At 38.6% G+C, this 15,952-nt stretch overlaps 1 protein-coding gene across 1 annotated transcript in view; it reads left to right on the forward strand.

The window, feature by feature from the left end:
* The window catches only part of USH2A (usherin), an 824,795-nt gene that overhangs the window by 63,912 nt on the left and 744,931 nt on the right, over positions 1-15,952 (forward strand). The window contains exons 5-8 of the mRNA XM_069726496.1: positions 2,250-2,313; positions 4,393-4,684; positions 14,859-15,043; positions 15,590-15,811. Coding sequence (XP_069582597.1) covers positions 2,250-2,313; positions 4,393-4,684; positions 14,859-15,043; positions 15,590-15,811 — 763 coding nt within the window. The remainder of the gene's footprint in view (positions 1-2,249; positions 2,314-4,392; positions 4,685-14,858; positions 15,044-15,589; positions 15,812-15,952) is intronic.

Genomic DNA, 15,952 nt, shown 5'->3' on the forward strand with positions numbered 1-15,952 from the left:
CACAGCGAGATCGTAACGATATCGCTGGAACGTCACGGATCGTGCCATCGTGAGATCTCCTTTATTGGAAGTCTTCAAACAGAGGCTGGCCAGACATCTGTCTGAGATGGTTTAGTGACTCCTGCATTGAGCAGGGGGATGGACACAATGACCCAGGAGGACTTGTCCTGGTCTAGGGCAGAAAAGAAGAGGTTACTGCTAGGATACATGGTGGTTTATGGCTGTCTAGGGATCAATGTTTAACTTCCTGTTGGTGCAGGGCTAGATCCACCTTGATCCCTTGTGGTCTAGGGCACAGAAGAGATTAATGTATGTATCCCTGGTTGTTAAGGAATGAAGATTAGAGAATGTAGACCAAGAACATTTTGAAGCTACTGATTATGTATTCTGAGGCTTTCATAGAAATAGTCAATCAGGTTATTTTTTTCTGAAGATGCATTAAATATTTGAAAGTTACCAAGTCCTTTATTTCAGGGGCCTTCAGGATTCCTGTGTTTGCAGCACAACATTTCTCCATTAGAAGTATATGATTAATTGAAATCTAAATGCTTTAAAACATGCTGTGGACACTCCGAATCGGAGAACACTTTTTAGTCTTTATGTTGCGTCTTTAAAGAACAATTGTACCTATCTCTTCACTAATTAAAGGTGGCAGCTGGACTGGCTCATTACTTCAGCTTAATGAGGCAGCCTCCATACCACCTTGCTAATCAGAATAAAAGATGGTGCAAAACGTTCTTCAGAGAAAATAGGAATCTTACTTTTCCAATAAAATATTAAACTCTGTGATTGTTAGGCCACGACACAAACTAGGCTCATATATGAGCCTTTACTACCAATTTTTGGAAGGGTTAACAGCAAGAAGCAAAGAGTAAATAAACTTTTATTTATTTTTATAATATTTTTTTTCCAGCATGGAAAGTTAAGAAACGTTACAAATCACTTTATTAGGGTATTTGTCATCATTCCTGTAAAATCATTACATTTAAGTGTCTTCTAATCCCCTGCTTATCACAAGGCTATTTGTTGCCTTCAGAACATGCTCATTTGGAGTACAGATGATGGCAATGACAGGCTCAGCTCCTGTCTCACTTACTCTGGGGATAAGTTGCTACAGGACATTATTCTGATACGCAGAACACTAAGAGGAGGAGAAAGGGGCTGACCTATAACTGCCATCATCTGTACTTCAACCACTGCCATCATCTGTACATTTACCACCGCCATCATGTGTACTTTAACCACCGCTATCATCTGTAATTCAACCACTGCCATCATGTGTACTTTAACCACCGCTATCATCTGTAATTCAACCACTGCCATCATGTGTACTTTAACCACTGCCATCATCTGTAATTCAACCACTGCCATCATCTGTAATTCAACCACTGCCATCATCTGTAATTCAACCACTGCCATCATCTGTAATTCAACCACTGCCATCATCTGTAATTCAACCACTGCCATCATCCCCTTGAGAAAGCGATCAACAAAGAAGCGAAACGTACGTTGGGGGTCCTGCTGGATCAGCCTTGTGCCATTTCCCCTATCTTTTGTCAGCTGCTGGTGAGCAATATTTTATATGTATTTAATTGTAGACCACATACTCCTTTTTCCTCTGAATTTTTCCATCATCTGTACTTCGCAGTGGTTGATCATCAGTACTTCAATCACAGCCATCATCTGTACTTCAACCACTGCCATCATCTGTAATTCAACCACTGCCATCATCTGTAATACAACCAGTGTCATCATCTGTACTTTAACCACTGCCATCATCTGTACTCCAACCACTGCCATCATCTGTACTTTAACCACTGTCATCATCTGTACTTTAACCACTGCCATCATGTGTACTTTAACGACTGCCATTATCTGTAATTCAGCCACTGCCATCATCTGTACTTCAACCACTGCCATTATCTGCACTGTAACCACTGCCATCATCTGTACTTTAACCACTGCCATCATCTGTAATTCAACCACTGCCATCATGTGTACTTTAATGATTGCCATCATCTGTACTCCAACCAGTGCCATCATCTGTACTCCAAATTAGTATTTTCTTAATTTTCTTATACCAATGCAACAGAAAGCAGACAAATAAACTAGGGAAAGCACGGATCTGGAAGGAAAATCCCTTAATAAAGTGATTTTAAAGTTTCATAACTTTCCATTCTGGACAAAATTATTAAAAAAAAAGTTTAATTGCTTTTAAAATTTCATGTTTGTGCTTTGTATGTCTGCAGGTGCAGAGCAGTTTGTCGGAAGAATGCAAGATTTCCGACTGTATCAGGAGACGCTTACAAACAGGTGGTCACATTATTTAGTGAAATATCTTTATCATGGATAAGTTATGGTAGCCATTTTGAGTCGTTGATGGCAATTTTTTTTATAAGTATGCACTGCAGTTACAATTTGTATTTTTGATTATTTATTTTTTATATTTAACAACTTTTGTGCTGTCAGTCAATCCGAAAGGTTAATAAACTTTAGACCTGAATATTTAAGAAAGTAACAGTCTGGTTTTGTCTTTCTTAGAAGAATATTTTTGTGTGCAGAATTATTATATTCATCTGTTACAGTGAGAATAAGAAAACAAAACACCTCAAAATGTACAAAAATACATTTTTGAAATCTCAAAACAAATATCATTAACCGATATAGCTGCCCTTCTTTTCAATGCTAGTAATAAGCTTCCTCCATGGGGTCTGTCGGGTTCTTAATCTGTTGTCAATCAACTTTTTTGATGCAGTAATCACAGCCTCAGACACTGATCAGAGAGATGACTGTTCTCCTTCAACATAAATCTACCCTGCAAGAAAGTCCCAGAAGTTCTCAGTAGGGTTAAGGTCTGGTGATAAAGGTGCCGGTCATTATTCTTCATCTTTAAGGCCTTTCCTGGCACCAAGCAGTGGAGACTTCAATGCTACAATGGAGCACTGTCCTTCAGAAATGTCAATGACGCACTCTTTTTCCTCTACCACTGCTGGAAGAAAGTGCCTTTTAAAAACTGGCATTTGGTTTAGGAGTTGAGTCCGTCTTCAACCCAAAACTGTCCAACTAGCTCATCTTTAATAATACCAGCCCATACGAGTGCCCACCACCACCTTGCTGTCATCTGAGTGGAAGTGGAGGCTCGTGGCCGTTACTGATCCAGTCTCAGGCCCGATTATCTGCTCCGTCAAGAGTCACTCTAATCTCATCAGTCCATAAAACCTTTGAACAATCTGTATCAGATATTTCTTAGCCCGGTCTAGATGATTCCACTTGTGTGCTGGTCGGGTTTCAGACTCCTCAACTCGGCCGAGTCACTGAGCACAGATTGCCTTGTACTTCTGAACCTTGCTCAATTGTGGTCGGGCTCAGCCTCCTCACCTCAGCCATGTTGCTGAGCACTGGACACCTTGTACTTCTGAATCTTGCTCAGTGGTGGTCAGGTTTCAGCCTCCTCACCTCAGCCGTGTCACTGAATACTGATCACATTGTACTTCGGCGTCTTGCTCAGTGGTGGTCGGGCCCAGCCTCCTCACCTTGGCAGTATCTCTGAACACTGAACACCTTGTACTTCTGTGTCTTGCTCAGTGGTGGTCGGGTTTAAGCCTTCCTCACCTCGGCCATGTCTCTGAGCATGGAACATTTTGTACTTTGGGTCTCCAGGGAGGTAATGCTTCTGGATTATGAAGGCACTGGAGGATATTGACTTCTTGGTCACTTCGCCATTGCAATCTCAAATCTTTGGCAGTTATTGTCATTTTTTCTTCTCAACACATATTTTGTGACCCTTTTGATTATTTGCAACAAAATTTGCAGACCCTCAACTTTGGGCAAACATATTCTGATCCACACAGACCATCAGCTTTGGGTAAAAATCTCCGAATCCACACAGACCCTCAGCTTTGGGCAAACATCTTCCGATCCACACAGACCCTCAGTTTTAGGCAAACATCTAGTGATCCACACAGACCCTCAGCTTTGGGCAAACACCTCCCGATTCACATAGACCCTCAGCTTTGGGCAAACATCTCCCGATTCACATAGACCCTCAGCTTTGGGCAAACACCTCCCGATTCACATAGACCCTCAGCTTTGAGTAAACATCTTCCGATCCACACGGACCCTCAGCTTTGGGCAAACACCTCCCGATTCACATAGACCCTCAGCTTTGGGTAAATATCTTCCTATCCACATAGACCCCAGCGTTTGATCTATAACACTTGCATATGTTGGGGGTCATTGGGAAACATTTCTTTGCTCATCTCTTTTATCACCTCTAAACTCAGGAGTCAGTTAATTACAAGATGCATTGATCTAAATTTGCCTTCTTATCAGTAGTTCATTTTTATCAGTGTAGATTTATTTCTAGGATAACCTTGCTTTGCTTTTCAACAGAGAAATCTTGGAAGTGTTTTCTGAAAAGTTCCTTCAACTGACCATTCAGTCAGAATGCAGATGTCCTAGCAGCCACCCACGTCTTCACCCCCTGGATGGAAGGTCTTGCCTTCCAAATGGAGCATACAGCAAAACAAAGGACAAAGTGTTAAGGGTGAATCGAGATGCTCACCCGGTGTCCTACATGAATGATAATGATCTTCAAACAACATGGATTTCTTCTACTTTATCTACTTCGGATTTTGACAAAGGCGTAAATATTACGTTGGATTTGACCAATGGACAATATCAGGTAAACTATAATAATTCTCATCATATATTATTATTATTTATTCTTAGAGTACCATTGCTTCCTCTGTGCTGAACATGAAAGAATGTTACATGCAAAATACAAAGGCTAGAAGGCCCCTCTAATTGACATTATATGTATCTTATATAACAGTATAAAGTATTTATATGAAGTTTGATGTAAAAAAACATATTTTTTTTAAATATTAGAGATCTGCCAAAATTTGAATTCGGCACATTTTTTTTTTTACTTTTCTTCGGATACTGAATTTACATCAAATGTATTAGATGTGAGTTGAATGAGCCCTGAGTGCCACTCAAGAAGTTAATTATTAAGCTCTGACACCTCAGCTCCCCAACAGTCTTCTGCTGACTTCCCTGGCCTCTGCTCCTCTCTGGCGTCGGTTTCATCTTCTGTCGGCGACAGGATTTCGATGAGCATTCTGATGCCATGCCATCCTAATGTGTCTCTTCACGTGGTCATATGAGTATTACCGGTTATGGTATTAAAGTGTAAGTTTTGGGAAATTCAATTAAATTTGATTAGTTTAGAAATGATTCACTCATCCTTTCTAAATAAATAATAATCATTTATTGCTATTATTAACATATAAAAAAAATCTTGACATGTTCTAGTATTTAGAAAGCATAGTCTGACACTTCTTTTTCTCTATATATCACACTTAGCGTGACCAATAGAATAAATGATCTCCACTATGGTACCGATATAAAAGCCATAATTTTATTTTAACACAATAACATAAAAGATGTTGAGAAACACCAATTACTACATGTAAAGAAGGGTACAAAATCCAAAACAAGGGACTATACTGTCATAGGTAGTTTCAGCAAACCACGCAAAACACTCTCAAGCATGTAAACATGTTAACCACTGATGAAAAGCCTCAATATATAATGAAATTAGTGTTAAACTATTATCTAAGAATATATATGGTGGTAAATGTGGTTGTTGATCCTAATATCGCTTAGATGCTTAAGTAGATACTTGTTCCCATGATAATCTAGCCACCAATATACTCTTAATACACGTCATACATCTAGTGGATGGTATGTAAGAGAAATGGTATACCTTGCTGTCAGCCACGTGAAAGTACCTCGGCGTCCCTCTGCCTCGACGCGCGTTTCACGTTCTGCTTCTTCGGGAGGCTTCGGGGACTTTTTCTTCTCTGTAACTCACTTATCAGCTGTGCCGTGTAGACTGAGAAAGCATAAGCAGAGTCATCTCATTATCACTAGATGGTGATGATGACAGCTCTATAATATAAGGCAAGAATTTCTTACTACAGACTATACATGAAAATATGTCTATCCCATCAGATATTTTCTGGTCTCCGGGATGAGGAACTGTTGTCCATCAATTCCACCTCCATCACTTCCAGTACATTCTACAGACATTTCACTGTTAAGTGAATTCAATTTATATCTGCTACCATAAAGCAATCACAGCTTGCTAAATTATCTACAGGAAACACAGGAATAAATTACAGTATGTGCCTTCAATATGGCAGCCAAAGTAAAGTTGTTGTTTTTACAAACAATTTTTCTTCTGCTGAATTCGATCAAACTCTTGAGACCAAGGTTCTACATGGAAGATATATTTTTAAAAATCTCTTGAATAAACTCTAAGCTTATCTATCCCTTCAAGAAAATGAATATATTTGCATAAGCTTAATATAATAACGGAATAATACACAATTGACTCCAATAATATTACTCTTCTACCCCACCATGTAACTGTTCCTTTCATACATCTCTATACAATTTTTGCAAATAATCTTAATTACAATTAATAAGCACTGTGTATGCTGCTGTCATGTCTTCTTCATTCTCATACTTTTGCAAGCACAGATAGTAGGAGACCAGGGAGGATCGGAGGGAATGACATATGGCTAGAGATGTTCAAATTTGGCAAATTTGCTTGAATTTGACTGGGAAATTTCATAGAATGTTAGAGTTGGAAGGGACTTCGAGGGTCATCATGTCCAACCCCCTGCTCAATGCAGGATTCATTTAACCATGTCAAACAGATGTCTGTCCAGCCTCTGTTTGCAGACTTAAACTGAAGGAGAACTCACCACCTCTTGTGGCAGCTAGTTCCACTCATTGATCACCCTCACTGATGGAAATTTGATTAGTTCCAAATTTACTTAATGCCATTCAAATGTGCCCCGATTGAAATTGTCAATAAAAGAATTATAGTCAACTTGCTCCTCATCTGTCCTGCAACAACAGCTCAGTTGGTCCTCTTGCCCCTTACTTGGTCCTCTGCTGACTCTACTTCTCTAGCTCCAGTCTTCTTCTTTTCAGTCTCCAATTTTTGCCGCCTCCGGCACTCACATGGCATTACATGATGTAATGACAAGCACCAAAGAGTGAAGACTAGAGAGAAAAAGCCACAAGTCAGTAGGAGAAGCCCGCTATGGCCTTGGAACAAGTGAGAGTCAAGATGACAATCATTATTTTTGTATCCCCCTCTAGTCCCTGAAAGAAATCAGTGATATGTTGGTTGGCTACCATTTTGCTAAGTTTGATCAAATTGAAATACAAAAGAGATGAAAATATGGATTCTGGAAAAACTGAATTTTTTTGTTTGTTAAAGTTGTAGTGAGTTCGAAAACCTTTTTCCATTTTGGTTCAAAAAAGCATTGACTCCATCTATATTCTAGTGTGTTGGACAACTCCTGGAAAATTAGAACTGTTTGTCCAGATGTAATTAATCGAGATCTAAAACTAGTGAACCCTCAATACTGAAGGGGTTGTACGATAGACGCATGCAATGGTGCCAAAGAGAAACTTCATTCTAACTAGGAGATGCCACGGCTCCATTTTGGAGATTGATGGGGTCTTAGTGGTGTAACCTTCATCGATCCGGTCAATAGGTCTTCATTTGCATTTACATGTAGAAAAGCCGCGGAGACACCATCACGTGTTTCTCAATGCAAGCAATAAATAGCCAGGTCTTTCACCAGGAAGGAACAACCACGGGAACGGCAGCATCCAAAAAGGAAAACCACCTATGCCAAAACATGGTATCCATCCACAGACAGCTGTTTTGGGGTATTTGCCCCTCATCAGCGTGGAGTAGGAAACTGGCCATTAGGAGCATTTGCATTTAGACTTCACCCCTGTAACTCGAAAAGTCGTAATGAACAAAAAAAATGCTCTCCCATCCCTCTCCCAAATAAAAGACATACCAACATACTTGTTCTACAGCTTATACTGAAATATTCAGTGTCCGAAACCTGATTGCGACAATATCTTATTTGTCTTCAATCATTCATGAAGTTCATTACATCTAGACATTCGATATCCTCCTGTGCTTGTTCTGTAATTCTGCTTCCTTTTACGGTTCCTGCAGATTAATAGCCTCCTAAGCTAAATACTTTATCTTTCAACTCCCTCTTCTTCTGTATATATCCCTATAGTGATTATGATGTATGCTCATAATTATCTTGACTAGTGTTCTTATAATTCTTAGCTAATTAGTGTCGCTGAATGCTGCACAGGCAAAGTCAACAATGGTTATAGCCGACATCCTATGAATATACAGTATAACTATTCAATGCCAGTTACTCTACAGGATTTCTTACAAACATCTGCTTACAGACTATTTCAGCTGCTGCATATTTGGACATAGAACAGATTATAGTAAAGTCCTGGGAACATTTATTAAAATGAGAAAAAAATTGTCAAAATTCCATATGTTAACCGTAATTGTTTTTTGAAGGATAGATAGGGGCGTTAGTAAAGAAAGGTGTAGAAAAATTATAGAAAAGTATAGAAAAAAATATTTGCCCCTTATCACATCGTTATGCCAGTATACCTATTCCTGACATTGTACTTGACCCCAGGGAAGGCTGTAATGACACTTAGGCCCGTAACCTTTCTCTTCTTCGAAGCACTTAGTTGTCTATCAGGGGGTGGAGTTTTATTTAGGTCTGAACCCCTATGAGGACCAAGGATGTGGTCAAACTAAGCAGACAACATCTGATAGATCCAATGCCTGCCTTCAGGAAGGACCAAGGGGTAGTGAGAGTGGGTGGTCATGTAGGTTACGTTTTGGTAGGTGCAACTTTAGAATAAAAAGAAAGATTGAGGTGAACAGAAGCTAATTGACCTATCTCCGGAGACTTGGTAAGGTGCAGTCCTCATGAATTATACATGTGTGGAAAGGACTGTGATGAATTAAAAAGAGGAGTGGGGATGTCAGTGGGGGTGGAGTCTTATGTAGCTCTGCACCACCCATGAGGAACAATGAAGTGATCAAACTCAGTATGCTACTATTATTGGCAGAAGTACCTAGCAGATGCCATGCCTCCAGGAAAGAAACCAAGGGTAGTCAAAGTAGGCGGTCAGAGACAGGAGAGGAGCCAGCAGAGCTAATGGTTTTAGTTCCAGATATTTGATAAGATGCCGATCTTGTGATATAAACTATACATGTGTAAAATGGAATGGTTGTAGAGAAAAGTGGAGTGTGTAATATATATTTAAATACATAGAAATAATGAGGATAAAAGTAATGATTTCCTATACAATAGGTATAGTATACGAGCGAACTTTAGGGATCTTTTAATTCTGTAGCCCCTGCCTCTGCCACTAGGAGAGCTTGTCCTGCTCTTGCCAGTCTCCCTTTTACAAACCCCTGGACCTTCTAAGTTCCTTTTATATATTAGATATTACAGATGTAACAAGAACCAAAAAAAAGGTTCAGTGCAATATACCTATTGATTTGCCAAATTGAGCATTTATTTGGCAGAATATACTGCTCTTGCGGTGCATGCCATGTCTTTATAAAGCGCACTACGCAAATAGCAAAGCATATTATATTATTAGTATTGTAGGACCCTCTACACATCAAACATTATTACCTAAACGTGTAAAAGTCTTAGTTTAACAGGATTCTTGTGTTTGATGCAGGGAACCTTTCAATCTTAGAATAGGGAGGAAACCAAGCTCAACTATACATGGAAGGGAGATGGGAGGGTAACTTTCCAAATGGGCTTAACATGATATGAAAATGTATTTAAAAATGTAATAACAAAAAACTTTGAATTATACAGATAATCAAGTATTATGCAAAGAAAAGTGACTCCAAACACAGCATGATACTCCTCCATTCAGTATAATGACCACAAAAATTGCTTCCTGTAATATAATGGATCCCACATAGTCCTCCCTAAAGTATAACGGGGTCCTGCATTGCCCTTAATGCAGTATAATGGCAACACATAGTGATCCATACAGTATAATGGCCACAAAAAGTGCTTCATAAAGTACAACATCTCCACATAGTCTTCCATACAGTATAACGGCCCCACAAAGTTTTTCATACAGTATAATGGGCACCACACAGTGCTCAATGCAATATAATTGCCTCACATAGTCTTCCATACAGTATAATGGCCCCACATAGTTCTTCATACAGTTCTTAATACAGTATAATTTACCCAGATAGTGCTCCATATAGTATAGTGGTTTCACATAATTCTCCATACAGTATAATGACCACAAAAAGTACTTCATAACAGTACAATGCCTCCACATAGTCCTCCATACAGTATAATGGCCCCACAAAGTTCTCCATGCAGTATAATGGGCACCACACAGTGCTCAATGCAATATAATGGCCTCACATAGTCCTCCATACAGTATAATGGCCCCACATAGTTCTCCATGCAGTATAATGGGCACCACACAGTGCTCAATGCAATATAATGGCCTCACATAGTCCTCCATACAGTATACTGGCCCCACATAGTTCTTCATACAGTTCTTAGTACAGTATAATTTACCCAGATAGTGCTCCATACAGTATAATGGTTTCACAAAGTGCTCTATACAGTATAACGGGCCCCTATATAGTTCCCCAAACAGTATAATGGGCCCCATATATTGCTCCATACAGTATAATGACCTCACATAGTGGTCCATACAGTGTAATGACCTCACATACCGTATAATGGTCCCATATAGTGCTCTGTAGAGAATAATAGGCCCCACATTTAAAAAAAAAAACTCACTTCTGCATGTCCCCCCACTGCTTTGGTCTCTTCATGGTGTCTTCAGATCCTCTGCATATCTCGGGACAATGGTTGCGTTGTAATGACATCATCGCACCCACTGTGCTGATACATTACATGCAGAAGGGGAGTGATGGAAGAGGGAGTGTCAGCTAAAGCTCCTTCCTACATTATTGCTTTCAGCTAGTGGATCCAGGATGACAATAAAATTGAAAGTATGATGCAGGGTAAAAACATGATGGACGTGCCCGGTGTTTGGGTCAGAACAAAAACAGCTACGACAGTTTTGGCGCCCAACGTAGGTCAGATATACTTGGAAGGCCCGCCTGGTGTCGCGGGCCAAATATACTCACCCTGTGGAACAGATTTGGCCAACTGGCCAGAGTTTTGACATGCGTGATCTTTAGCAATGTCATATTTGCAGAGTGACATGTGCCTAGTGTCATGTCCTGCCAGCAGGAAGGAAGAGGCTCCATTGGGTCTGGTCAAGTGGCCTTGGACTATTGATGTTACCACCAAACCAGGGTCCTATATATTATTTTGCTCAGCTCTAATATGCATACCACTCAAATGCACCTACTTTTCCAGTAAGGATCAGGGTCAAGATTCAGGATCCTAATAGTAGCATGATACATTTTTTGAGCAACACCCACAATTTCAATTTTTTTTTAACTTTCAAGAAATTATCAAATGACCGCTGTTTTATAAAGAAGATTTTTCTTGATTTTAAAATGATCATTTTCTATTTTACTATATCACTAACATTTTACAGATGGTAGAAATGATTCACCAGGTTCGAGATTCTTGAGTGCTTTGCATTTTGGAAAATCAATAGAGAACAGATTATATAAATATTTTCCTATCCATTGAGACGCTAAAATTGATATTCCAAGTTTGAGGTTTTCAGGATTTTCCGCAAATTAGAGTGAATAATATTTTGGAAAAATAAATGAAATTTATTTATTTATTGATTGCTTCTTTAAGAATTCCTCATCATGTTTTTTTTCTTTTACTTTTATATGAATTTAGAGGAGATCATTGATTCCTGCAGTTTGGATGCAAAGAATTTAAAGAAAACTTTAAATTTTATAATTTCCAATTACATGGTGAATTAAATCTGTCATAGGCATTGGGTTACGATCAAGCCATATAAATGACTGATCGCCCACTGTGACAATCTTTGTTGTTCACTTTTGCCTTATTTTGTTAGAAATGGTAACAGACGCAGACTTTGAAATGTTTTTCGAACATCTGCTCTGCTCAAACAATCTTTTTTTTTCAATTAAGACACCTCAAAGTTGATTTTTTTTTTGGTACAATTTGACCAAAGCACAAGAATGTAAATAAAATTCTCAAAGATTAAACAAATTACTCTGATTTATTATTAGTGATGGGCGAATCTGTTGATATTGAAATTCGGCAGTTTGTTTGAATTTACAAAACAAAGTTCCAAAAAATTGGGCTTTATCAAATCCAATTTTTTGCACATTTCAAACCAAATTGAATTTACCTTGAGCCATTTATTTTATCTCTGCAAATACTGCAAAGTTTATAGTTGCCCTGAAAAGATGTGTATAACACTGAGGTTTCCAAGGACTGTATTGATCCCCATTAATGTTCTTTAACACAAACATAACCTTACTAATGTCAAAGTAACTTCACAATATATGGTTATGGGTAAACAGATAATAGTTATTCTTTACTGCTGTCTTGTTTCACACATTTTCTGCAAAGTTTATTTAATATTTTAAAGCTTTCTTTCCTTATCAGTATTGCTAAGCTGTGACATCCTCTAATGATACAGATTCAGAAAAAAAATTAACTCCTGAACTCCCTACTTCTGCTTTTATACTGGCATTATCATGAACCTGAGGTCATGTGAGCCTTCTCTGGTTGATGCAATCTTTAGCTTTGTGAAAAATGGCAGATGACATTTTTGGGACAATTTGCAAGAATTGAATCTTAAATTGTTAGAATTTGCCAGCCCTTTGAATTTTCATAACAAAATATTAAACATTACACCCTGTACCAAAATCTTTTGTTTACTAAAGAGGAAGTAATTTTCTGGAATATTGAAGTGTACCACTTGATCTCTCCTTTAATTTATACACAAATTATATTTTCTTCTAAAAAGATATTGGTCCTGATTAATTAAGACCGACAGTTTTCAGAACAGTCTTGATTAGGTGGCGTGTAGGATTGTGAAGCTTTTGATTCATAAGAGACCTCTGTGCTTCCTCCCAGAAATCTTACTGCAATCATTTACTAGAATAAGAGTGACACTGAGTTACTTCTCATGGTCAAGCTGTGAGTCAGGATATTCAAGGATGTTAACGTCAGAAGCCAGGAGTCAAGGATGCTAACGTCAGAAGCCAGGAGGGTATGTCATAGAAGGAAGAGACAAAGGCGTAGTCAGGTAATGTTTTGAGGTCAGAATGCCAGGAGGATAGCAGATCAAAGCAGAAGAGGTTAAATATATGGATGGTCAGAACGAAGTCCAAGGTCAGGCAACAAAAGATCTACAAACAGAATGCAAGACACAGAAGAACAAACAACCCTTAGCTGAATGTATGTCTGGCAGAGGTCTAGGAGAAACAGCACTGTTAAGTAGCCTGGCAATTACCTGGGACAAATTTTCAATTTTCAGAACAGTCTTGATTAGGTGGCGTATAGGATTAAGAAGCTTTTGATTCATAAGAGACCTCTGTGCTTCCTCCCAGAAATCTTACTCCAATCATTTACTAGAATAAGAGTGACACTGAGTTACTTCTCATGGTCAAGCTGTGAGTCAGGATAGTCAAGGATGCTAACGTCAGAAGCCAGGAGTCAAGGATGCTAACGTCAGAAGCCAGGAGGGTATGTCATAGAAGGAAGAGACAAAGGCATAGTCAGGTAATGTTTTGAGGTCAGAATGCCAGGAGGATAGCAGATCAAAGCAGAAGAGGTTAAATATATGGATGGTCAGAACGAAGTCCAAGGTCAGGCAACAAAAGATCTACAAACAGAATGCAAGACACAGAAGAACAAACAACCCTTAACTGAATGTATGTCTGGCAGAGGTCTAGGAGAAACAGCACTGTTAAGTAGCCTGGCAATTACCTGGGACAATGAACACCTGGAGATTGCCAGCGTCTCCTAGTCTCAGACTGGACAGCAGAGCTGTCAATCAACACACTGTCAGCTGAGCACTCCTCTGCACCAGACTGGATGACTGAACTGTCAATCAAAGTACTGACAGCTTCAGCATGCCCCTGCACCAGATTGGACAGCTGAGCTGTCAGTAACTGCATACCAGACACACTGAGGGGTGGAACTGAGATAGTAATGTTTTTGGCATAAGGAACATCACATCTCGTCATGAATTAGATGAACATCCCACCCCCGTCGTGCCCTCATACCACCCCAGCACCAGCCATTTTGTTAGCGCAAGGAGAAACTAGTGTGAAAATGTCAAAATTTGCTAACTCTGAATTGAGCAACATTTGTCACATTTCAAAGCAATTTTGAATCAGAACCCAAATCTTAAAAACGTTTTTGAAAAATACTTTTTTTTTCACAAAGAATAAAATCAGATTAAAGTGAATGTGTCTGCCCCAAACTCAGGTTTCAGGATTGCAAGCACCTCTTTATACAACCTAAGATGGTACAGGGTGGGCCTACATGCCATTTCTTTGGCTCAGCACATTTTTTGTGCTGGAGAAGAATCGATATGTTCACAACTAGCTGCCTGGTTGACTGGACTCCTGTGTAGTTTCTCCACTGATATCTGATATCCTGATATCCAGTCATGTGGGTGGAGGGGTGATAAGAAGACTATTAGTAGACATGACTCCTTGTTGACACAGTATTTCACATACATGTACCGTAATTTTTTTTTTTTAAGTTTTTTAATTTTAACTTTCTATTTTTATTGCTTGGATCATACATTCAAAAACCTTACTTTATCCTGAACCCTCACTATTCTCTCCAAATATTTCCAAGGGCACTTCACTCAATGATATTTTTTTCCTATATTCAGAAAATTTATGGCATGAAGTCAATTCTGGAAATACAAAATTCTATTATAAAAAATAAGTTTTCTGCATTTTACTTACATTTTCAAAGTGATTATTTACAGTGTATTTTTTTATTTTTCAGATATTTTACGTTACTATTCAATTTTACAGCTCGATGCCAAAAGCTTTAAGAATCCAAAGACAGAAAAATAGAAATTCCTTCTGGGAGGATTGGCAATATTTTGCAAGTGATTGTCAAGAGTTTGGAATGGAAAATAATGGCATTTTAGACAACCCAAATTCTGTAAATTGTCTTCAGTTTTCCAGGTAGAAAGAACTGTTCACTAATTATCATTTTTTTTGTACAAATTTTACAATTTTATGTTTTGGCAATTTGTTTCTGCTACTTTTTAAAGTAAATGCTTAGGATAGATTAACAAAGAAATTACTAAAGAAAAACAAGAATGGAAGCCGGTAGCATTTCAACTAAGGATGGATTCCTCCCAAAAACAGCACCACACCTGTCCACAGGTTGTACATGATACAGCAGCTTAGCCCTATTCCCTTCTACAGTGCTGAGATGCAATACCACACACAACCTGTTAACAGGTGTGGCGCTATTTGTGGTCAAAACTTTGCACAGCTAGCGCCAGTGTAAAACATTTTTTTTATCTTATCTTTTACCATAATGGTGGATTTGGTTCTCTGTAGAAAATTTATGCTTACAGAAATCATGAGAAAGAGCCTCTCATCCTTTAAAGACATGGGAAACATATAAAAATAAGTTATTTAAAATTTTATGCACAAGTTGTGAACTTTAATAGTTTTTATGCTATTGGATTGTTTATGACTCATTGAAATCTCTTTTCCTAGTAACACCCCTTATTCTAATGGAAATGTGACACTAAGCCTTCTGACTCCGGAACCGAATCATCGGCCAGGTTACAATGATTTTCATAACAACCAGGAACTTCAGGAGTTTGTGAAAGCATCTCTAGTAAGGATTCAATTAACTGGTCAATATCACACACTGGAGGCTAATGTGAGTTTCCGACATCGGTATTATGGAATTCGTGAAATTACCATCAGTGGAAGGTACGGTCATGTTATCTTTCCATCTGCCCGGTAGCAGCAATTTATATATGTAGGAAGAAAAACAGACACTCATTTAGCAAATGACTTGGAAAATATGAATGTATTTGCCTTATACATCAAGACTAGGTTGGCTATGCTTCA

Source organism: Ranitomeya imitator, chromosome 5, assembly GCF_032444005.1.
Source record: "Ranitomeya imitator isolate aRanImi1 chromosome 5, aRanImi1.pri, whole genome shotgun sequence".
NCBI lineage: Eukaryota > Metazoa > Chordata > Amphibia > Anura > Dendrobatidae > Ranitomeya > Ranitomeya imitator.